This window comes from Eulemur rufifrons, chromosome 4, assembly GCF_041146395.1.
Source record: "Eulemur rufifrons isolate Redbay chromosome 4, OSU_ERuf_1, whole genome shotgun sequence".
Taxonomy (NCBI): Eukaryota; Metazoa; Chordata; class Mammalia; order Primates; family Lemuridae; genus Eulemur; species Eulemur rufifrons.
This window is the reverse complement of record NC_090986.1, coordinates 82,912,488-82,936,973: the sequence shown is the minus strand read 5'-3', so window position 1 is coordinate 82,936,973 and position 24,486 is coordinate 82,912,488. Positions and strand designations below refer to the sequence as shown.

The 24,486-nt window shown below is 60.0% G+C and overlaps 2 protein-coding genes across 4 annotated transcripts; both read right to left on the bottom strand.

The window, feature by feature from the left end:
- Positions 1-416: 416 nt before the first annotated feature.
- Positions 417-10,062, bottom strand: IBA57 (iron-sulfur cluster assembly factor IBA57). 3 transcript variants are annotated; one of them, XM_069467481.1, is made up of 3 exons: positions 9,671-10,062; positions 1,771-2,111; positions 417-1,664 (listed from the first exon to the last, which is right to left on the bottom strand). In XM_069467481.1, the coding sequence occupies exons 1-3, from the start codon at positions 10,009-10,011 to the stop codon at positions 1,273-1,275; spliced, it is 1,074 nt and encodes a 357-aa protein (XP_069323582.1). In that variant the 5' UTR covers positions 10,012-10,062; the 3' UTR covers positions 417-1,272. The 3 variants fall into 3 exon arrangements, with proteins under 3 accessions (XP_069323582.1, XP_069323584.1, XP_069323583.1); XM_069467483.1 differs by lacking the exon at positions 9,671-10,062 and adding an exon at positions 9,496-9,607; XM_069467482.1 differs by lacking the exon at positions 9,671-10,062 and adding an exon at positions 7,764-8,124.
- Positions 10,063-16,636: 6,574 nt separating this feature from the next.
- Positions 16,637-17,944, bottom strand: GJC2 (gap junction protein gamma 2). The gene has a single exon (XM_069467480.1). It carries the CDS (start codon positions 17,942-17,944, stop codon positions 16,637-16,639), a length of 1,308 nt encoding a protein of 435 aa, XP_069323581.1.
- Positions 17,945-24,486: the final 6,542 nt, after the last annotated feature.

Sequence of the window (24,486 nt, the reverse complement as noted above, 5' to 3'; positions counted from 1 at the left end):
AACTGCACTTCGGATCAGAGTAGACGCTGGACCACTGGCCTGTGACCTCGCCGCTGCAGGTCCCCCGGGGGCCCTGCAGCCCCTCTAAGCACCAGGATGGCCGCACAGGCTCTCTCCCTGCTCAGCTTACCAAGGCCCTCAGGTCCAACTGGGTGGCCTGAAGGCCTGCCCCGTGCCCCGTGCCCCGTGCCCCGTGCCAGCTCAGAGCCACCAGGGCTGCCCCCCGTGGACTCGGTACCCACCCTAAGCGCCCTCCCCTGCTCCCAGCAATGCCAGGAACTCTGCTGAAAGGCCCTTTCTGGCGGGTGCAGCTGCTCTCCAGGGAGGGCTGTTCTGTGCGTTTAGTCTGCCAGACCCCAAAACCAAAGCCTACCCCTCCCCCCAAAAGGAAACCAGGGCTCCGAACCGGCTGCTTGTGCATCACACTTTAATAGACGCCCCGTAACACGGAGCTCACACTGCGACACAACAGGGAAAGTTAGTGGTTGAAAATGGGGCCACGGCCCCACCCGACAGCAAGTCACACTCTCACTGAAAACACACGGCTACAGCTACGTCTGAAAAGCAGCAAACAGGAATCGTGCGAAAGCCACGCGCTGCCAGGCCCGGCCGGTGGCAGAGCTGTGGAAATGTGGGCGCACACAGAGGTACAGCTGGTTCGGGGTGCACAGGTGCCCAGGGTCTCCACACGCAGACACCCCCGTCCCACTGCAGCCGACACCCCCAGTCTGAGGACACCGCACATGACCCCCCCCTGAGACATGCTCCAAAGTGAGCACAGGAAAACGATTCCCTAAGGACCCCGCGGGGTGCAGAGATCACCTCCCTCAAGGCCCAGCGAGGGCAGCGTGGGCGCAAGGAGCAGAGGCTGCTGGCTCTGGGCAAGGACACCATCGCGTCCTCGTGTGGCAGACTCCACATGGAGCCGAGTTTGGGACCTGGTCCAAGGGGGACGTAGGCCACTTTCTCCCACCCCGGGCCCCAGGAGGGTGCCTGCTGCTCCCAGCCGCAGAAGAACCTCCGCAGACAGGGAAACCCATGGCCATGGGAGCCCCCGCGGGAATCGTCGGGGCTGGGCACCATGCCACGCCAGGCCTGCCGCTCTGCGCCTCACAGGAGCACGGGACTCTCCCAGGTGGAGTGTCCCCACGGGGCGCTGGGGGAGTGGGGCTCCCACCCTGCAAGGCACAGCAGATGGACCAGTAGACGCTGGACAGAGGCCCGAGGCACCGACCGCTCTGCTGGCCTCCCAGAGCCAGAAGCATTTCGGGGCTACTTGGTGGCCTTGGGCCACCAGTCTGGCACAGACGCAGTTAAGGCCACCTGGCCACTCTCAGAGGTTCGGATGTGGAGAGGACTCTTGATTTTCTCTGACTGTAGCAGGGCCAGCCCCACATCCCCCTGGCCAGCCCTGAATTTGCCAGCCGCCTGTCCCGACTCAGTCAGCACCGGGGTCCCCGGGGCGATGCCGCTGGCGGGAATGGGGCCCGAGAGACGCACAGGGAACAGGCGCTTCCGGATGACACCCATGTGGTGGGTGCGGGCTGTCAGCTCCTGGCCTATGTAGCAGCCCTTGGTGAAGCTCACGCCGTTCATGAAGGCCAGGTTGGACTCCAGGGGCAGGGCCACCCCTGGGGGCAGGTCGCGCACCCCCTCAGGAACACCTGTGGAGACCGGAGGGGAGAAACCAGGGAGAAATGAGCTCGGCCAGCCCAGCCCTGCTGCCCGCCCTCCCCTCCCACGCAGCCCCGCGTGCCTGGCCACCCTCACCTTGCCGGTACCGGAGCTGGTGATAATCCCCGGAGTCCCCCAGCTGGCCCCCGGGCACCAGGGCCGGGCCCTCGTCCTGGGTGAGGAGCCGCCACCCCATGCACGCGGTCCGGGGGTCGCGGGTGAGGACGGCGGCAGCCTGCGCCTTCTCCTGCAGGGGCGTGGCCCCTCCGGCCTCAGGGGCGCTGGGCAGCACTGCCCACACTCGCAGCTCAGGGTGCGCCTCCACCGCGACCTTGCGCCGGATCTTGTACAGCATGAGGTGCTTCTGCAGCGCCCCCAGCACGGAGCTGTCACACTCCAGCAGGAAACCCGCTGCCTCCTCTGCCTGCTCCTGCAGCCTGCAGGGAAAAAGGCAAGGGCCATGGGGGCGGGCAGGGGCCTGCTCACCGCCGGCTCTCCAGGCCCCCAGCGGGGACCAATGCGCCGAAAGCCGCTCCCCAGTGCGCACAGGGCTGCGTCCGCAGTCACCTGCAGCAAGGCGCACACACCGCAGGGATCAACGCGCAGTGAGCCAGGCCCTCGGCCACACAGGACTGTGCTGCGAGGGCACGCGTCATCCTGGGCAGAAAACTGCGCCCCGGGGGGCCAACACACAGCGAGGCGTGTCCACAGCCACACGGGGCTGCGCCTTCCAAGCGGGTGGCGGGTGGCGACAACACAGGCAGACAAGCCACGAAGATCAACGTACAGAGCAGCGTACACAGCAATACCACCCGGCTGCGCCTCCAGAGCGCGCATGAATGACGGCCAAGCACCTCAGGGGACCAAGGCGCAGAGCCCCGCCCACAGCTGCGCCCCCAGAGCGTGTGTCTTCAGAGACAGGAATGTACCCCTGGACCAACAGGCCGACAGCTGCAACCACAACCACGCAGGCAGCGCCTCCAGAGCAGCCTCCACGTTGCCAGACAGGCGCCTCGCGGGGACCAGGGGGCAGAGAGCCGCCCACGGCCGCTGAGAGTTGCACCTCTGGCGCACATGTCTATGCGGACAGACCCCCGCCTGCGTGTAGACCTACAATGGCCTGCCAAGGGGCATCAGCCATAGTCGCTGAGCCCAAGGCAGACATGACAGAAGGCAGTCCACTGACGTGTAGGACAGGGCAACAGGACCTGGACAGCACAGAAGAGGAGCCCATGCTCAAGGTGAGGTGGAGAGGTGTGAACAGCCACCTAGGAAGCCATGGAGTGGCGGCCGGAGGGAGGAGCTGGGAGGCCAGGAGAGGTCGGCCTGCCAATGCCCACCTCCCCCAAGGCAAGTCCCAGCACTCAATCAGGGATCCAGAACCCCCTACCCTGCACTCTGGGCAGCCCGGAAATGACCCCATCCAGATGGACACAGAGCTGGGGCCAGGGCAGGGCACAAATCTGAATCATGGGGTGGGGGGTGCTAAGCGGAGACACCCCCCAGGCAGCTGATTACATGGCGGGGGCCCAGGTTAGAGACATGGTTTGCACGAAGGTCCACGGCCTGGTGGGAGCTGAGACAGGCAGGTGGGTGAGAACCCTCGGGGAGGGCACACGAGAGAGAAGAGCCCACGGGTGTTGCCCCCAGCGCCTCCCAGGCAGGAGAGGGTTAGGTTCTTCCCCAGGGAAGCCACTCACTCAGCGGAGTGCCACCCCAGGCTCTGCAGTCTCACTCTGCCCTGTGGTCCGGCCTGCGTGCCAGCAGAACATGCTCATTACACAGAACTAGTGGCCACGGGTCTCACCGAGGACCACACCGTGGGGAGGGTGGGACTCAGCTGGCTCACCTTCCAGGATGGCGGTCACAGCACATCAAAAGTGCCATCAGCGACGGGCAGAAAAAAGCACACCACTTACAAATATGGGTTAAGATGCCAGAAGAGGCCAGACATGGTGTAATCCCCACACTTTGGAAGGCTGAAGCAGGAGGATCACATGAGCCCAGGAGTCTGAGACCAGCCTGGGCAACAAAGCAAGACCCCAACTCTGTAAAACACTTTTAAAATAGCCAGGTGTGGTGGTGGGCACCTAAAGCCCCAGCTACTTGAGAGGCTGAGAAGAGGTGGAGGCTGCAGTGAGCTATGATGACACCACTGCACTCCAGCCCGGACAACAGAGCAAGACACTGTCTCTGAAAAGAAAATTATTTTTAATTCTTTAAAAAAAAAAAAAAATTGCAGAAACACACACCCAGGCGAGACAGCAAGTCCACAGACCCCTGGATGCACCCTGCGGGTGGGCCAGGTCCTTGTCCAGACTGCCACCCTGGGCTGCAGTCAGGGGGACAGGGGAGGGGCACATGGGACCTTCTCCTTCAGGGTTTTTAAGGATTTTTTTTTTTTTTTTTTTTTGGTACCGTCCTGTGAATCTGTAGTTATTTCAAAATTAAGAATTTAAAAAAAAACCAGGAGCTGTCTCTGGGAAGGGGGCCCATGCTACAAGAGGGAAGGCAGCAGAGAGTCACTTTCATCATAACCTTTTGACATCACTGGGTTCTTTCAGCCACGTGCATGCATATTTTTATATCTAAAATCTGCAGTAGAGGGAGCAGAGCTGGCGTGAAACGTGGGCAAGTTGGGGGAGCCTGAGTGAGGAGTGTGGGACCCAGGGGACCAGGGCCTAGGTGGGCTGGCGGGTCCAGGGTGAGTCCTGGAGAGGACCGGAGCCCCTGGAGCTTGGCGAGGGACCCTGCACTGGGCACCCCGTGGACCCCACACAGGGCAGACGTCCTCATGGGTTCCAGGTTCTGGGGGCCGCGGTGCTTCCCAGCCTTCTATGCCTGAGACTGTCTACCATGAGGCCCCTTGGGACCAACAACGTTAGGATGAGACCCCTGGGGCCCCACCCCCCACCCCTGTTGCCCCCGAGTAACGGGAGCGAGGGGCTACCCAGCTGCGCCCAGGGACAGGCCAGGAGACTTGAGACATGGGGGAGCCCCAGCCTGGGGCACCTTCTCAGCGGTGGCACTGCTGACACCTGTGCGGGATCATTCTCCATGGCGGGGGCCTTCCAGACGTTGTGCGGCAGCCCAGGCCTCGCCCACCCCAGTCATGACATCCAAAAATATTTCCAGACGCACAGAGCGTGTCCCAGGGGCAGGGCCATGACATAAAACACAGGATGTCCAGCTACATCTGGATTTTACATCAATGACGAAGGGTTTTTAGTATAAGTATACCCAAATATTGCACGTGACGTACTTACACTAACAAACCGTCTGAGGCTTGTCTCAGACAAGCCCAGGTGTCCTGTACTTTTATTTGCTGAGGCCTGCAGCGCCCCGGGGCAAAGCCACAGGCAGAAGGCAGAGGCCAAAGGGCAGCTCTGGCCTGGCAGGTGGGCCCTGCTGGAGGCCGGGAGGCCTTCGGGTCTCAGGAAAGGGGGTCCTGGGAGCGTGGCTGCCGTGGGGAGCCGGCCCCTGGAGGCCCGACCGCTCTCCCCTGCTCCTCAAGCACGGTCAGACGCGTGGCCGCAGCCTGACCCGGGGTGGCTCGCAGAGACCACCAGACCACAGTCCTGTCCGTGACAGGACCTCACAGCCCCTCTCTGCCCCCAACATGAAGAGAGATCAAAACCAACAGACCTCCTCTGAATTTTCTTGCAGTAAAAAAAAAAAACCAACCAAACAACCAACAACAAAACCAACAGAAAGGGACGTCGAGGAAACACACACACTGTCAGAATGAGGAAGGAACTTGAGAACACCAGAGCCTCTTGTCTCAGAGAACGAAAAGACAGGCCACAGCCTAGGACAAAATGGAGGCGAAAGACACATGTGACAGGGGACTGTCACGCAAAATGTACGAAGAACTCTTAAAACTCGACAATAAGAAAACACCCTGGTTATGTAATGGGCCGAAGACCTTCCTATTCGCCTCACTGAAGGCACGCAGGTGGCAAATGAGCGCGCGGTGCTCCACGGTGTCCTCGCCAGGGAAAGGCGGAAACAGCTGCCACCATGCTCCTGCTGGAAGGCGGGGTCCAGGGGACGGACACCACCAGTGCAGGTGAGGACGTGCAGCGACAGGAATCCTCACTCTGGAAGACAGCTCGGCGGTTTCCCACCGCAGGACCCTGCCCCTTACTGTCAGTATTTACCCCCAGGAAAGGAAAACTTTGGCCCACAGGGGAGATGTCTATAGCACCTTGGCTCATAACTGCCAAAGCCTGGAAGCAAGTCGTCCTTCAGCAGGTGAGCAGGTAAACAAACTGCGGCCCATCCAGACAGTGGAATATTATTCCTCCCTAAAAGGAAATGAGGCCAGGCGTGGTGGCTCACATCTGCACTCCCAGCACTTTGGGAGGCTAAGGTGGGAGGATCGCTTGAGCACAGGAGTTTGAGACTAGCCTGGGCAACACAGCAAGACCCCATCTCTACAAAAAATTTAAAAATTAGCCAGGCATGGTGGGATGCACCGATAGTCCCAGCTACTCAGGGGGCGGAGGCAGGAGGATGGCTTGAGCCCCGGAGTTCGAGGCTACAGTGAGCTATGATCTCACAACTGCACTCCAGCCTGGGCAACAAAGCAAGACCATGTCACTAAGAAAAATTTAAAAATTAAATTAAATAAAGGAAAAAATTTTAAAGTAAGGAAATGAGCTATCAAGTCATGAAAAGACATGCAGCAGCCTTAAGTGCATATGACTAAGTGAAAGAAGCAATCTGGAAAGGCTACGCAGCGTGTGATTCCGACTCTGTGACATGCGGGAAACGGCGAGACCATGGAGACAGTGAAAAGACCCCTGGCTGCCAGGGGTTAGGGGAGAGGGACGAACAGGCGGAGCACAGGGATATGGGGAGAAGTGAAACTCCTCCGTATGACAGACACTATAAGGGTGGGTACACTTCATGACACGTGTCCAAAGCCACGCAATGCACAACACGAGTGAACCTGAGTGTAAACTGTGCACGTAGGGGTGACAATGACGTGGCACTGTAGCTCACTGATTTAGCAAATGCACCACCCTGGAGGGAGATGCTGACAGAAGGGGAGGCTGTGGGGCAGGGGGAGGGACATGGGAGATCTCTGTACCTTCCACTCGACTTTGCTGTGAACCTAAAACTGCTCTAAAAAGTAAATTCTGTTAAAAAAAAAACAAAAAAAAACCCCATAGCTTCCATCTGAGAGTCAGTGCTGCATCCAGGAAACAAGAACACAGTGCTTTGAGGAAAGAACTCCAGGATGAGATAGGAGAAGTATGAGAGTTGAAACAAAATGCAGACAACGTGAAGAAGCAGGAACAAACGAGACACATAGACTTCCCTGTCCCCAAAGGAGCAACCAGAGAGGGCCAAGCACAGAGAGAAACAGATCAATGACCAGCAGCAACCAACAGAAAGGAGAATTACCCCGTGAGCTAAACTTCGAGAAGTACCAGGCGAGCTCAGCCCGCACCCTACCCATCAGTGCGTATTCCCCGACTTGCACCTTTGTGTTAAATCTCAACAGGGAGACCAGAGCAGGGTGATGTGGTCCTTCGGTGCCCTGCCAGGGAGGGACAGAGCTGCCCCCAGTCCCCTCAGCACACAGAACGTCAAGGCACATACCAGATACCCAGTCCAGGAAAGAAAAACAAACTCCTCTCACAGACCTGGATGACAAAGACCCCCACGATCAGCGCAAATGGCAGGTCGGAGCATAGGCTCGTTAACAAGAACTGAGGCCCAGCAGCTCTGCAGACACACTCCAGACAGGGTGGCCAAGTGTGAAAAAGAAAAACACCCCAAGCAACATGGGGTCTGGAGGCTCAAACACCCCCAGGAAGTTGAAAACTTGACAATAATTTTTGACTCCCCCAGAACTTAACTGCTGATGGCCTACTATTGACTGGCAGTCTTGCCAATAATGTAAACAGTCGATGAACACATCTTTTGTATGTTATATGTATTATGCACTGTATTCTTCTCCTAAAGTAAGCTAGACAAAGAAAATGCTATTAAGAAAATCACGAGGGAGAGAAAATACGTTTACTACTCATCAAGTGGAAGGGGATCATCATAAAGGTCTTCATCCTCGCCATCCTCACCTTGAGTAGTCTGAGGAGGAGGAGGAGGAGGAGGAGGAGGAGGGCTTGGTCTTGTGGTCTCAAGCGGGGCAGAGGCAGCACAGCGCCATGTGAGTGGACCTGCGCAGTTCAGACCGCGTTGTTCAAGGGTCAACTGTACTTTACACTGTATAATACTTAATGAAAACAGGAATTCAGTGAAACGGACTCAAAGGGACAGTGATGAAAGGAGATTGCAGACATAAGGAAGGGAATTTGGGAACCAAAATAGCATCATCACAGAGCTAATACGTGAGCAGCAACAATCAAGAGATACTGCTGAAAATTACTGACATAGAAGCTTCAAGATAATCACAAAATGTAGTTCTTAAAATGAAGAAACGAAAGCATGTAAAGGGAAGATAATAAATATATAAGACAGACAGACAAAGACTATGGCATCTCTGAATTGGGGACACAAGGATTTAGGCCTCTAGAGCTGGGGTGGACACACTTCCCGTAGAGAGCCAGCAGGTGAATACTTTAGGCTGGAGAACTACAATTCCACCACTGTACGCAAAAAGCCCCAGACCACATGGAAACAATGACCTTTCTCTGCAGAAACAGGCGATGGGCTGGACCTGACAGGGTTGTGTTTCACTGACCCCAATTCTAGATTCAAGGAGCCCATTCAGCGGCCAGAGATATGATATTTAAAAAAAAAAAAAATTCAAAATAAGAAATAGCAGCATGACATTTCAAAACATCAGGGATTAAAAAAAAAAAAAATCAGGGATTAAAAAAATAAAGTCCCTAAAAGCTTCCAGAAAAAACAGTTCACGTATAAAGCACTGGAAATAAGAACGGCACTGGACTTCGTGGAAAAGCTGGCAGCAAGAAAATGGAGTCGTGAGTACATGTGGCCACAAAAAAAAAAGAAAATGAAGTCGCGATACGACATTCTCGGTGACATGTTCCAACTTAGAATTTCAACAGGCAGCCAACCTATCAAGTAAAGCCACTTGCCAAGATAAGATGAGCCCCAAATTTCACCCCACGTGTCTCAGGAAGCTGTGGCAGAAGGTGCTCCTCCAAAACCAAGGACGAGGAAGATAAGGAGCACAGGCAGTGGGTCTAGGACAGGAGGGCGGTGGGAGGATCAGGCCCAGATCGCCCGGGGACCACTCGGACAAGCCGGGGTTCCGACACACGCCCTGCGAGGACCCCGCTGCGGTTTCAGGGATCCAGGTGCCGGGAAGCTGGGCAAGGGAAACCTCAACCAATGGTGTACAATCGAGGCCCTGAGCCGCCTGGCAGTGAACACCACTCAGTCGTGAGGACGTCAGTGGAGATACCCAGGCATGGCGAGCTCTGCGGAGGGGCAGTGAGGAACACAGGGCACCCAGAACTCGGGGAGCATCGGCACAGCTGGGACAGAAACACGGCCACACCTGCAAGCGGGAACCCCCGACCTAGTCCCTGCAGCGGGAGGGGCCGACCAGGCAGGGCGAGGGGAGCCCCGACTCGGAAGGCAGGCTGGGTGCATGGCGGCCTCTGCCCTGAGACGGTGGACGCCCAGGCTCTGCCCTGGACGAGTCGCTGGCCCATTCCTGGGTGTCTAGCCCAGCTTTTCCCGGGGACCCTCCCCTGGGTGTCCACCCTGGCCTTCCCCGGGGACCCTCCCCTGGGTGTCCACCCTGGCCTTCCGCGGGGACCTTCTCCTAAGCGTCCAGCTCGGCCTTTCTCCCCGGGGAGTGACTTCCATGCTACCCACCCCCTGCCCTCTGCAGACCCGATCGTGGGTGCCCGCCCTCCACGTCCCCTCAGGCCCAGGAGACCCCCGCCCCCGATACCGGTCCCCCAGGCGCGCGGTGCCAGTCCGCCCCCTCCCGCCCCGTGAATGCGCCACCCGGGCAACCATCCCCACCCCTCCCCCTGCCCGAACTCACCCGTACACGATGACGTCATAGAGCGTCCGGCCCTGCACGTTCAGGAAGTGGGCGTAGCCCGCGCGCACAGGAGGCGGGACCGCGCCATCCCCGGGCCCCGGAAGTGGCAGCTCATTGGTCAGCAGCCCCACCAGGAAAGGCGCCGCGTCCGGGCCGCGCACGCGCACCAGAGCGCGCTCGTCCAGCCGGAAGCAAGTCCATATTGCAGTGCCCGCGGGGTCACCGCAGGGAAAGCCGAAGCCGTGGGCCAGGCGGCGCCTCGGGGTCCCGCTCAGCCGCCAACGCCAGGCCGGGCCGCCGCGCCCCGGAGCCGCGCCCCGAAGCAGCACCGCCGCCGCCATCTTGGGCAGGAGTGTGGTGGTGGCGGGTGGCGCGGGCGCCACAGCGGCCTCTGGCGGCAGCCACCGGAAGGAGGGCGGGAAAGGGCGAGCGGAGTGTGCGTGAGGGGCAGGGCCTCGCGGACGTGTGAGCGGGAAGGGCCCGGAGGGGCGGGCGGAGCGTGCGAACGTGAGAGTGGAGCTGCGTGGGCGTAGGTGCGGGAGGGGTGGGCAGCGTGGATGTGTTGCGTGAGGAGCGGAAAAGTTGGGGCGGTGCTGGCGTATGTGCGGGAGGGGCGGGGCTTCGATGTCTGAGCAGCGCCGTCGTATTGCGTCAGGGGCGGGGCATTGCGAATGTGTGTGTGCGTGCGGATGGGTGGGGCGGGGCCTCTGCCTGTCCGTCAGTGCTCAGGCGCCACCCCTCCTTCCGGGCAGATGACCTGGTTCCTGCTCGCCTGCGGCTACCGTGCGCCTGCAAGTGTGGTCTCGCTCTGCCGCCTGGGCTGGAGTGCAGTGGTGTGATCATAGCTCCTGGGCTCAAGCGATCCTCCTGCCTCAGCCTCCCCAGTAGCCGGGACTACAGGCGCGCACCCCCGCCCCCGCTAATTTTTAATTTTTTTGCAGAGACGGGTCTCGCTATATTGCCCGGGCTGGACTCAAACTCCTGGCCTCAAACGACCCTCCTGTTATCCCAAAGTGCTGGGATAACAGGTGTGAGCCACCGAACCCTGCCTCTTCCTCGTCCTATAAAGACACCTGTCCTGTCGGATTCGACAGTTGTACACATTTTGCTGTCTCTGCCTTATTCCTCCATCTATGTTACTTTTTTTCTTTTTTGGTAAATGGCAGGAGTCTCCCGAGCACAAGGACAGGCACCATCCTGCTCACCACCCCGTCAGCCCCCAATCCCTGTGTTGTGCCCAGACACCACCAACCTTTGTAGTGTCTCCAAACCCATCTTTGGCCACTACCCCTTTTGTCCAGCCAGGGTCACCCCTGACATGTGGTGGCCACTGTTGTGTGTCTTCAGTCCCCTTGAATGTGGGACGCCAAGTCTACCCTGGAGCCTGGCCCGTCCTCACACAGGATGGCCCTCCTAGGATTCACCATGTTGTCTCCTGTGGCTGAACTCGGAGTGGACAGTGTTGGTAGGAACTGCAGGCCCATGTGGCATATCCACCCCATGGTGCTTCCTCAGGGATTGGTGTCCCCATTTGCCTGTCTGGGTGGCTGGACCCTTTAGAGGTGGTCTCCCACTGCACAGGGGCCTCTTCCTGGGTGTTGGTGACCCCTCTGCAGTGTGGCCCCACTGGCCTTCACCCACAGGCCTAGTGTCCAACCACCCTGGTCCACATTGTCCCTGCTTGGCTGGCTTCCTGGGACCCACTGCCCTGTCGACCTCGTTCTCTTCTCCATGGACTTCGACTCAAAGCACCAAAGATTCCACTTAACTCAAAATGATTTTTGTTTATGGTCTGGAGCTCCAGGTGAGCAGGAGTTTTTGTAGCTGCTAAAGAAAAAAATTTCTCACTGACACTTGTTAAAGCCTGCATGGCAGACTTAATGAGGTCCTCTCCATAGGTGGAGGGCCTACGGCCATGGGGTCGTGTTGTGGGGCAGAGACACTGGGTTCAACCCCGAACACAGCTGGCGTAAGTGGGGACGTACAGCCAAGGGGCGGGGTGGGTCTGCAGGTGCAAAGTTCCTAAGAGGAGACATCAGGGTGCCGGCGATTCTGGCTGAACCAACCCGCCAAGGCGACGAGACATCTGGGGGAAGGAGGAGGATGAGGAACTGCTCAGATATCATCGAGGGTGCCCAGCTTTCGAGGTTGGGGGTTCTGGGGAAGTGACTCAGCAGGGCTCTTGCTGAAACTGGATTTTCCAAGGAAGGGCACAGATGAGCCTGGGAGGGTTCAGGAGCCTTTGTCTTAGCCCCTGGCATATCTCTAGGGCCTGCAGAGCACCCAGCTCGAATTAGGGGCTCAGTTACCATTGGGAGGACCACGAATTGCCTACTCAGGCAGATCTCTGCAGAAAGGGCGTGTCTGTGCATGTTGCTCCCTGGGTGTGGTCGGGGCCCTGGCAGGCCCTGCCTCTCAGCCTGCTCCCCCTGGCTGCAGCTGCCCAGCCCCTCGAGCTCTTACTTGCACTTCAGAACCCTCCTCAAGGCCTGCCCCAAGCCCTGTGAAGCCCTGGATGCCTCCCAGTGAGGCCTGGCCAGTGTGGGGCCATGGCTCACCACACAGAGCACCCCACTGGGACCCCCCAAACCCTCTGGCGCTCAGCCCTCCCACTGGCTGGCCTCCGGGTTGAGACTGGCCAGGCCTGGAATGCACTTCCTGACCGTTGGCCACTGCCCCTTCCTCCTCCTGGGCCCGGCATTCCTGAGGGTGACCCGGCACCTCCCGGCTACCGCAGTGAGGACAAAGCGGAAGCTGGGCAGGACAACATCAGGTGGGGACGATACCCACAGGGTGGGGGACACGTTCCTGCAGCCTCTCGTCAGCCTGCCCCCCAGCCAGCAGAGGAATTCGTGTCCACCCGGGCTCCGCCGGCAGGAAGGGTGAGGGGCTGACCTGGTGCCCCAGCTGGGCCCACTTGGAACACTCCCAGTCTCTCCTGCTACCGCCACCTGGGGCCACTTAAATGCAAATGGGCTGAAAGGAAACAAAGTGGAACTTTCAGCCCCCAGTCCCTGGGGCCACATTTCTAGTGCCCAGAGCTGCGTGGCAGTGGCTCCAGGCCCCCTCGTCCAGGAAGCCTTCCTGGATCCTCTGTGCCAGCCTGGCCAGCCCAACGCCCCTGGGCTGCTGTCCCCCTGTCAGGGACCAGGCTATAGCTGTAGCCACTGCTGGAGACTCTGTAGGGGTGGAGAGCTGAGAACTGGAAAATTGGCAGGGCGTGGGGGTCCCAGACCCCGCTTCCCAGTCCCTGCCAGGGGTGACCGTGGTTTCCTGTTATTCTCTCCTTATGGCTTCCTCCCTTCCTAAAGGAAGGAGAGAGACACTGCCCCGGTTCTGGAGGTGTATGATCATCCCGCCACTCTCCCCTCCCTTCACACGAGCAGCCGGCGAGTTGGCTGAGGCCGTGGAAACGGATGGGGATGAGACGAGGAGGCCAGTCCTGTCGAATTCTCCAGAACAGCCCCGGCCCTGGCTCTGCCCCACCGTGCACAGGGCTGGCCTGCACCAGAGCTCTGAAGATGGGGACAGAGGAGGCAGTGGTCGTGGTGATGTCAGCAGTGCCTAGGCTCAGCTCACCACCCTTATGGGCACCCTGGGAAGATAGGGAAACTGAGGCATGGAGATTTTTTTTTTTTAAATAGTTAAGTGACCGTTAAATGCCAGGTTTAGTAGCTGGGTCAGGTTTAGCCTCTGGGAATCAGTAGACCTGAGCATCTTAGATACCACTTCACGCACAGATGGGAGACGGCAGCCCTGATGCGGGGCTCAGGCATGGCGTGGTGGTAATGTCTAGACTGGAGGCAGGACCATCGGCTCGTGCGGAGCCTGGGGTTCGCCCAGCACAGCTGCACAGCCCCTCCTGGCCAGGGACAGCCGGGGACATTCCTGTTGGGGGCATCTGACAGCAGGAAGAGCCTTAGTCTTACTGATTTCACTTTTTCTTCTGTGTATTACTTTTAAGAGAGCCGTCAGCCAGCAGGCTCTAGGCTGATGCATTTTGTGCTTAGCTATTTTTCATTATTTTAGGACACCGACATGAGACCTATAATAAAGCGTGTAATGGGGTTAAAAGCTGGAGAGGAGAAGCTACTACTGTACAGCTAATAAATCATGACAGATTAACAAATGCTCCAAAAAACCACGGTCACAAAGCTGATGGGACCTCGGTGGTCCACCCAACCCCTGAGTCTCCAAGAAGGGAGCTTTGTCCCTTAGGGTCCCTTCTCTTGTGGTAACAGAGCTTCCAGCTGGGCATATGCCTTCTAATAGGGACAGAATTATGTCCCGTCAAAGTTGGTGTGTTGATGTCTTAACCTCCGGGACCTCAGACTGTGGCTATATTTGGAGACAGAGCCCTTAAAGAGGTGATTAAGTTAAAATGCGTTCACTGGGGTGGACCCTAATCCAGACTGACTGGTGTCCTTAAAAGATGAGGAGATTAGGGCACAGAGGCACACACAAGGATGGCCATGTGAGGACACAGGGAGAAGAGGGCCATCTGCAGGCCAAGGAGAGGCCTCAGGAAAAACCAGCCCGGCCCACATCTTAATCTCTGGCTTCTGGCCTGCAGGCCCGAGTGGCAGCCCAGGCAGACTGGCACAGCTTCCCTTGCAGCTGGGAGCCCTTTTCACAGCTCTGGCTGAGGGATGTGTATTAGGATTCTCAGAGAAACAGAAACACAGGAGATAGAGATGTAAACACATGTTCTATGTAAGCAAAGACTAAGCTTTCACAGAGAAAGCCTGAAGGCACAGTGGCTCACGCCTGTAGTCCCAGCTACTCAGGAGGCTGAGGCGGGAGGATCATTTGAGCCCAGCAATTGGAGACCAGCCTGGGCAACATAGCAAGATCCTGTCTCTACAAAAAATAACAAAGCAAATACCTGGGCGTGGTGGCATGCACCTATAGTCCCAACTACTCAGGAGGCCAAGGCAGGAGGATCGCGTGAGCCCAGGAGTTGAGGCTGCAGTGAGCTGTGATGGTGCCACTGCACTCCAGCCTGGGCAACACGGCGATACGCTGTCTCTAAAAAGGAAAAAAATAGGGGTTCCACTTGCAGCTTCTCTTGCAGCTGTGATGCCTTTTAGTGGGTTCTGTCTGAGGGGATGTGTATCAGGGTTCACCAGAGAAACAGAACCACACGAGGTAGGGATACAGACACAGACACTGTGTATCTACCTTCTGTATCTATATAAACAAACACTAAGCTTGCTCAGAAAAGGCCTGAATAGAACCAGACAGTGGAGGAAGAGTGAGCTGTGCCCAGGTGCCCTGCGTGGCTGGACGAAATGCGCCCCCAGAGGGGCCTGGCCTCCCCGCACGGCAGCCCCACCTGCAGCACAGCCTCAAATCCGGGATGGCCAGTACCTCGGACCCTTCCCGCCACCGAGAGGCTGGTGGTGCAGCCCCACTGGGGTGGACACCTGCTCGGGTTGAGGTTTGCTTTCCCTCCCCGAGGTCCCACTCCCAGCATCCCAGCCACGGCTCCATGGGAATGGGGCTCACCTGACGTGGAGGTCAGCCTGGCAGTCCCCGGAAAGGAGAGGGACTCCGTCTGCAGGTGGCATCTGGCCAGTCAGGCTGAGGTAAGACTCTAGGCTTGTGTACTGAGCCAGGGACACCAGAGAAAGAGAGAGGGGTGTGCAGCCCAGGAGAGGCTGCCATACTGCCCTGGGCCTCAGGGAGGCTGGGAGGGACAGGTCACCTGGAGCCCACATTGAGGGGGCTCTTTTCGGGCAGCAGCTGGTCTCCCCCCACCATACCCTCCTCTGCCAAAGCTGCCCCTGCAGGCTCTGGCCAGCGTCCCGATAATGCAGGGCCTGGGACAACTGTCCTCCGTCCGCTGAACTGCAGGCTGACCTTGGGCTCGGAGCCTGTTCTTTGTTTCTCACCATCTGTGCACTCCGCCCACACCCCTGGCCCCCAGCATGCTGCCTGGCACCAGGTGGCACCCACTTGTCTGGCAAGCTGCAGGGGCTCAGCTTGCAGCCTTGCTCTCAGCCCGTCCCTGGGGAGGGGTCTCGTCTCCCAGCCAACCTGGTCTAGGCCATGTCTCCCCTGTGGCCGGTGGTGGACTTGTGCACACAGGCATGTTTGCACACACACATGCTTGCACACACGTATGTGTTCATACAGACGTGCACATGTACATGCACGTGATCACGTGTGCACAGCCACATGTGCATGCATGCATAGTCACACACGTGCACACGCACACATGCACACACAAGGTTGTAAACAAAAGTTAGTTTTATTTTGCTCTCTTTCTCTGAATGCTGGGTCTGAATTAGGGAGGAGGGCGGAAAGGCCAGGCCGTTTGCAGGAACCCCGGAGCCCCCTTCCCCCAGCAGGGTCCACAGCCCCTGACTGCCACCTCGCAGGTCCAAGCTGTAAGGCATGGTCGACATACTGGCAAAACTTCAAGTTTGTCCTAGAGAAAGGTGCTGTTCCCGGTGTCAAAGAAGCTCAGAGAAAGGGGTGGCCCTGTGCACCCCAGGAACCCCCAAGGCCTGTATCTCAGGCAGGGAGCAGGGAGCAGGGAGCCGGTGCAGACCAGGGCTGGGCACAGAAGCCTCTGCAGGTCCTGGCCTCCCTTGGTTTGTTTCCCCTTCTGTGCGAGGAAGACCTGGGATTGCCCCGGGCTCTGCAGGAACCAGACCATGGGGAAGGAGCCCTATTTGCTTCTGCAGGGAGTATGAGAAGCACAACCCCCTCTGACACCCTCTGGGGTCACAGACCAGAGCTGAGGACCGGAACTGAGGACCTTGTGGCTGCCAGGCCCCCTCCCCATCCTTCCCTAACCGGCGCCGCCTCTCCCCTCCGGCCCCTCCTGAGAGGGATGAGCAGCCCCGCTGCCCCTGGGGCGGGGTCTGCCCGAGGCCATGGCGGTGGAGGAGGGGGCCCGCGGGTCTCCCCGGGAGCCCCCCTCAGCCCCCCTCAACCCGGCGCCCCCGGGCCCCGTCCTCAGATCCACACGGTGGTCTTCCCGTCCCTGCTGCTGGCGCTGCCCTTCTCGGAGCTGGCCCTGGGCTTGGCGCCCTGCCGCTCGTGTGCCCCCGGCCGGCCCTGCTCCCCGACGGTGCCCCCAGACGTGGCACTGCCCGACCCAGACGCGGGGGCGCCTGCCCTGGGGGGGGCCCTAGAGGCCGCGGGGAGCCCAGAGGCGCAGGGTGGGCTGTCCCCGTCGCGGTCCCCAGCCGGCGCACCGTCGCGTAGCGCCTGCAGGGCCAGGTTAGCCAGGTTCTGGTCTTGCGCGCGCGCGCGCTCGGCCGCCCGCACCACTAGGCTGTAGTCGGGCGGGCAGGCCAGGCCTGGGGCCGCCGCGGGAAAGGCACAGGGCGGGGGCCGCGGCGCGGGGACGGGCGCGGGGGCCCCGGGGCTGCGGCGGCCGCGCACGGCGTCCTGCGCGCTGCCCAGGCCCAGGTGCGCCATCTCGCAGAGGTTGAGCAGGAGGCACAGGCAGCTGACCACGTACATGACCAGCAGGAAGACGGTCTTCTCGGTGGGCCGGGACACGAAGCAGTCCACCACGTGCGGGCAGGGCTGGCGGCTGCACGCGAAGAAGGGCCGCACCTCAAAGCCGTACAGCAGGTACTGGCCCACCAGGAAGGCCACCTCGAAGGCCGCCCTGGCCACCAGCTGGGCCACGTACACGCGCATCAGCCCCTCCCGCTGGATGCGCCTCCGCCCGTCGTGCTGCCCGGCTGGGCCTGGGACCCCCGCGGCCTTGCTGTCCCCGCCGGCCCCCTTAGCGCCCGCCTCCTCTGCCTCCTCGCCCGCACCCTCCGCCGCGCCCACCTCCTCCTCTTCCTCCTCCTCGCCCAGGCCCAGCATGGGCTCCTCTTCGCCCAGATCTCCGGGCTCGGGCCAGCCGGAGTGCGGCGGGGGCAGGTGTGCCCGGGGCGCGCGGCGGGGCCCGGAGCGCCGGCGGAGAGCGCGGCGCCGCTCCTGCTCGGACGCGCGGGCCAGGCGGTGGACGGCGTAGCCCAGGTACATGACCGAGGGCGTGGAGATGACCACGATCTGGAAGACCCAGAAACGCACGTGCGACAGGGGCGCGAAGGCGTCGTAGCAGACGTTGTCGCAGCCCGGCTGCCGCGTGTTGCAGGTGAACTTGGCCTGCTCGTCGGAGTAGATCGACTCGCCGCCCACGGCCGTCAGCACGATGCGGAACACCACGAGCACCGTGAGCCACACCTTGCCCACGAAGGTGGAGTGGTTGTGGATCTCCTCCAGCAGCCGCGTCAGGAAGCTCCAGCTCATGTTGGTCATAGGGGCAGGCGGGCGGGACCTGCGGGCAGGCGGCCAGGTAAGCAAGGGGCCAGGAGCCCCCGCTGCTCGAGCTCAGAGCCGGGGCTTACACACCCATGCCGACGGGGAGCTCACCACCTTCGATGGAAGGGGAAGCAGCCATCTGGGCCCTGCCCCTGCCCATGGGGTGCATCAGGAGGGATGCTCTCCCACTGAACGACTGCCCCGGCCCTCTGGCTCTCCCCCAGACCCTCCCCACCACAGGAAAGCTTAGTGCCAGCTCTGGGACTGCACTCCCCCCCAGAGCCACAGAGCCTGGGAGTTGGCTGGGTGAGCTGCCTTCTGAGGCAGATGGGGAAACTGAGGCCAGCCCCACTCAGAGGGTGGGGGGCTGTGCAGTCTCAGCTTCTGCTGCACACATGCCCCCCCATCCCACCCTCTGGCCACAGCCAGGTTGCTGGGGAGGGTCCCACAGGGTCACATTCCCAGCATCCGGGGGCCTCTCCCCAGCCTCCCCAGCCCCCCATGCCTGTGGTACCACGGGCCCCCAGCCCCCAGCTGCCCTGTCCTGTCTCCCTCCACACCCTGCACAGCGGTCTGGTGGTCCCTCTGCTTCACAAAGCACTCCCACCCTCCCCCGACCCTCCAGCTGGTCCCGCTGCACTGGGGCTGCTGGCTCCTGGTCCTCCAAGGTGCCAGCCCAGACTGCCCCAAGCTGGGGGGACAAGAAGAGGCTGGGGACCTGTCCAGGAGGTATAGTGTCTAGCGAGGCCACAGACGCGGTAGCACATGGCCATGCTTGGGCACCAGCCGTGCCACAGACCAGCTGAGCCCCAGGGGGGTGCGTGCTGGGGAACGGAGGCTGCTGCAGGGCTGCCCTGCAGAGGGGAGAGTGACCTGCAGCCCCCCGCCCAGCCCCCTCCTCAAGGCCGCCCCATGGCCAGTACCTGCTCCTGGGCGGCTTGGGGCAGGAGACCCCTGAGCAACCTAGTCTCTGGCCCCCTCCCTCCTGGACCCGGCCAGGAGGCAGCGGCGGCAGGTGTGGGACCAGCAGCAGCAGCCAGCGGAGGGAGCTCCCGGCCTCTTTATGCGGCTGGGCCTCCCCTCCCGGGGCAGGAAGAGGGGGCAGCCGGGGTTCCTGGGGAAGTGGCCCTGCTTCCTCACATCTGTGCAGCGCCCCTCAGAGCGACGCACACACTCACATGTGCACACACACATGCAGACTCACACAGGCAGACACAGATGCATAGGCAAGTACACCTGTACATAGGCACAAAGACACGTGCAAACACACCACACCCACACATGCACAGGTGTGCATGCCCATGCAGACACATGTGCAAACACAGATGGATACGTGTGCACACATGTGTAACACGTGCTCTCACAGATGTAGCTGTGCACTGACAGATGTACATCCACACGTGCAAATGCATGTACGCAAGCACTCAGTATAAATGCAGACACACATTAATGCAAATGCATGTGCTGTGCATGTGTATGATTGCACGTGTGAGTGTGTGTGCACATGTGAGTATGCGTGTGGCTCTGAGGGGTGCGGCACAGATGTGATTACCGACTGGCACCACCGAACGTGGAGCTGAGGAGACGTGCACAGTCGGCTCTGAGACCCGCTGTGGCTTAGGCCTGGGCTGAACGTGCCCTGGGGTCTAAGGGCTGGTGCTTTGCCCCGGAGGTGGGTACCACTCGTGACACGTGGTTCTAAGTGCAGGGGGCCTGGGAACAGCCTAGAGGAGCCTGTCTTAGAGCATCACATGGGGTTGGGGGGACTCCCAAATCCACAACTCTCGCCCACAATTCTCCTGGGCCCAGCTGCCTCCTGACATCAGCACCCGGCACCTGGCACCTGGCACCTCCAGCCCCAGAGCCAATCTCCCCTCCAGAGTGGCCTTCCCATCCCAGGGGACCTTATTATCCTGGACGGCTTTCTGCACCCCACCTAGCCTGTCAGCAAACCCTGAGCCCTCTCCTTCACTCCTCCCTCCCTCCCTGTGAGCCTCCCTCCGCGGGAGCAGGCCAGGGGAACCTTGGAATGCCCACCCGCCAGGCCTCCCGACTAGGGCAAATGCCAAGGCCGCACCCGGCCCCAGCACCAGGTACCCTGTCCCCCATTCCATGATGGCTGCAGACACCCCCACATGCCCACCCCCAGCCCTTCTCCAGGCCGCCCAAACCACCATCTGTGTGACAACGGATCACAGCCAGGCACCTCAGGATGCACCTCGCAGGGATGTGGGTGGTTTCCCAGAGAATATTTCTAGCTGTGTGGATACACATGGTGTGCACATATATGCCTGTGGTCTGCCCATGTGAATGGGCCGAAATGCGAAAACACCTTAGGAGCCAGAACACACCTGCGTCCCAGGTCTTGGCTCCTAACTCCACTCCCAATAAAAGAACCAGGAATCCTCCGGGAAATGGCTGACGCTAGTGCTGGGGCAGGGCATACTTGTGTGTCGCGTGCTGCAAACTCTTGCCCATAGCAAGCTGCAGTGTCGGGGGAAGGATGTGCTCAAGCGTGCATGCACACATGCACATGCATGCACGTGCACACATACCTGCATGCTCTCGAATATACACGCTTACTGATGTGCTGTGTCAAAGGGGCATGGGACAGCTGCAAGAGTCCCCAGGGAGCCGAAGCTGCATCAATCTGAGCAACACAATAAAGCGGTCCTCTAGATTCTGGGCTGTGTTATAGGTGAGACCCCACAGCACAAATGATTGAACAAGTAACCAGACGGGGAAGAGGAGCTTACTCCCCGGCAGGAATTCCCAGTTCCTGCAGACACTCCTGCCCCTGACTGCCGGCAGCCGCATTCCAGAGAGCACCCAGCGGGAAACAGCACGGGCTGCTGGGAGACACCCTCACAACTTTTTCTGTGAGTCTAAGTGTTGTAAAATAAATACCTTATTTATGACTGGCCTTAGAATACACACACACACACACACACACACACACATATGTATATATAACCTTATTTAAAATAAAGAAAAGACGGCCCACAATGAGGCAGGGACAGGCCAAGGGGACCTGCCCAGGGCCGCAGAGGCGCGTGCAGGAGAGGGGAGGGGACAGGTGCTGGCCACATGCCAGGCCCATGTGTACAGACTGTGCACACACAGGAGTCCCCCCCACACACACACCTCACCCCACAGCCACGCCGCAGGGTGTCCAAGACAGGACTTGCGGGGGAGAAACTTCAGCTCAGCCAGCGCTGGGAGGGCCCAGGGTCAGGGTCTGGGAGGAACCAGGCGGCCTGGCGAGGTCAGTAACATGGGGGTGACCAAAGGAGGTCCAGCCAGGCCCCTGCTGCCCCAGGCCTCTGAGTGCCCAGGCAGGGTCTGATGGAGGAGGTGTGGGAAGGGCCCATGGGGCGGGTCTGTGGGACCCGGTACAGGGGGGCAGCGCTGATGGAGGCACAAGGAGGGAGGTGTCACGGTGGTGGGGTGTGAGGTCTCAGAGTGGGGTGTGAGGGCATCTGAGTAAAGGGTGAGGGCATCAGAGTGGGCGGTGAGGGCGTCAGAGTTGGGGGTGAGGGTGTCACAGTGAAAGGGCTTTGGGTTCTTGGTGGGATGGGGGTCTCACAGCCGGCCCTTTTTTCTCTCCACCCCTAGTCCTGGTCGTAACAGCGTCCTTGGCACCTGCCTAGTTGTCGGGTCGCCAGGCAGGGTCTTCCCCAGCCAGGCTGGGCGCCCCATGCAGGCAGCGCAGGCTCGAGCTCGGCCCTTCTTCTCACCCAGGCTGGGGCTGAGGCCCCCCAGGAGGGCTCAAGGTGTGCAGGCCGAGGCTGCCCGTCTGCAAGCCCTGTGCCCTGCCAGCCACACCCAATCCACGAAGTCCTGGCACCAGGGGTGACCGGCCCACCCGAGGCCGCCCCCACTGAAGCCCGACCCACCCTTGTCTGGACAAGGGAGGGTGGAATACCAGAGATCGCCCTTCCCCTGCCTGCAGCTCTCGGGGTCAGAGTCCCTGCCCAGGTATTTCCTTCCCACTTCGGCCCTCCCGGGCTCTCCCTGGGTGGGGCCGGGTGTCTTCCTGCTGCTTAGGTGTGGCTGCGGGCCAGGGCACCCTCGTGCTCAGCACTCCAGGCGGGGACCCTTACCCAGGACCCTCCTCTTCCCTGAGCACAAGGGGACAGAGCGCATGGCAGGCACTGTGCTGGCCTTGTCCACTCACAAGCACCCCTGCATGGTCAAGGCTGGCCCAAGGCTCTCCCTAGCCCCGCTGTTCCCCCACCCTGCCTGCCTGCTTCCCTGCACCCCTGCAAGGCAGGGTCTCCTCCCTCCGGATGCCTGTAACCCACTGGCCCATCCCCCAGGGCCCTGCATGGGGGACACTGCTCGCTCAGAGGATGGCAACAGCCCTTGCCCACCCTCAGGCCTTGGTGTCACAGGCCCCCTAGAAGCGTGATCGCCCACCCCCACCCCTGGCCCCACACTCTTTTGGCCCCTCACATGCCTGAGGTCCCCAACTCGACTCTGTAGTGGTGGTTCCTGGGCCCCCGACACAAACCCTGGACAGCCTAGGTCCTCAGACCATCGGATGCCATGGCCCAGAAGGAGGCCCACCGCCCCGGCCATGGGGACCAGACCCCAGGCCTAGAAACCCACTCTGCCCATCCACTCTGCCAGAGCAGCTCCAGGGCTGACATAGCTGTCCTGGCTGGGCACCACACAGACCCTGTGAGGTGTGTGCCGTGGCCACCCTCCTGGCCCCCGCCCCTGCCTACCCTCACTCCTCCCCTCCTGCAGGCAGCCCCAGGTACAGTCCACGCTCCCCACTGGGTGGGATCCCAAGGAGCTCCAGGCTCCGAAGGGCATGCAGTCCTGACAGGGTGCCACAGCCTTCCTGACTACCAGAGCCCACCTGACAGCCACCAGTGTTCACTGCTGGATTCCCTCTCACACGTGTGCACATGGACTCAGGCACACTCACCATGCATGTTCCCAGATGCACACTCACGGTGCACACTCCCAGGTGCACATGCACACTCACCATAGATACTCCCAGGTGCACATGCACACTCACCGTAAACACTCCATGGGTGTACACATGGACACTCACCATAAATACTCCATGGGTGTACACATGGACACTCACCGTAAATACTCCATGGGTGTACACATGCACACTCACCGTAAATACTCCATGGGTGTACACATGCACACTCACCGTAAATACTCCATGGGTGTACACATGGACACTCACCGTAAATACTCCATGGGTGTACACATGGACACTCACCGTAAATACTCCATGGGTGTACACATGGACACTCACCGTAAATACTCCATGGGTGTACACATGCACACTCACCGTAAATACTCCCAGGTGCACACATGCACACTCACCATAAATACTCCATGGGTGCACACATGCACACTCACCATAAATACTCCATGGGTGTACACATGCACACTCACCATAAATACTCCATGGGTGTACACATGCACACTCACCATAAATACTCCATGGGTGTACACATGCACACTCACCATAAATACTCCCAGGTGCACACATGCACACTCACCATAAATACTCCCAGGTGCACACATGCACACTCACCATAAATACTCCATGGGTGTACACATGCACACTCACCATAAATACTCCATGGGTGTACACATGCACACTCACCATAAATACTCCATGGGTGTACACATGCACACTCACCATAAATACTCCCAGGTGCACACATGCACACTCACCATAAATACTCCCAGGTGTACACATGCACACTCACCATAAATACTCCCAGGTGCACACACGCACACACATTGTGCATACTCCCATGTGCATACACACACACTGGGCATACTTCCAACTGCACACATGCACACCGTGCGTACTCCCTGTGTACTCCCAGGTGGACATGCACACACCTGCTCTCACCACGTGGGCAGGCTCACACAGATACACATTCACACACATAGCCATGGACACTCAGCCATTCATCCTCAACTCCGCATGTGCCTCCCTTAGGGAAGTCCCCCGGGCCCAGGGGTCCTCCCCCATCATGGCTGCCCTCACAAACAGCCCCAGCACAGCCAGCCCAGTGCTCAGAAACATCAGGGCACCGAGTTGGGGTATGAACCTGAGGGATCCCCGGCACACCCCAGGGGTGCAGGTCGCCAGAGTCTATGACTGGCAACATCCAGGCTGGTGGCCCCTAGACCCAGGTTTCCCCACCCTGAGTTCTCTCCTCCCAGGGGTGGGCAAGCTGCGTCCCTTCAGGCTGTGAGCCTGCAGGCCCTGCTGTCTTCCTTCAGCCCCATGCAGGCAGGCTCCAAGCAGGCACACAAGTGCCAGCCCTGGAAGTTAGGGACTGTTCCTCCCTCAGGGTGAGGGGCTAGGTGGGGCCACCCCACCGCGCCAGACAACAGCCTGTGTCCACTTTCAACCAGACTCGGAACTGGCGCACACCTTGGGGCCTGGGCTGGCACGGCCCCCTGTGCGGCAGCCCTGGGCTGCTCCTGTATTCCCGGTGGGGCAGCAGGGCCCTCTCACCCCTCGGCCACACGGCCCCCTTGTTGTGCCC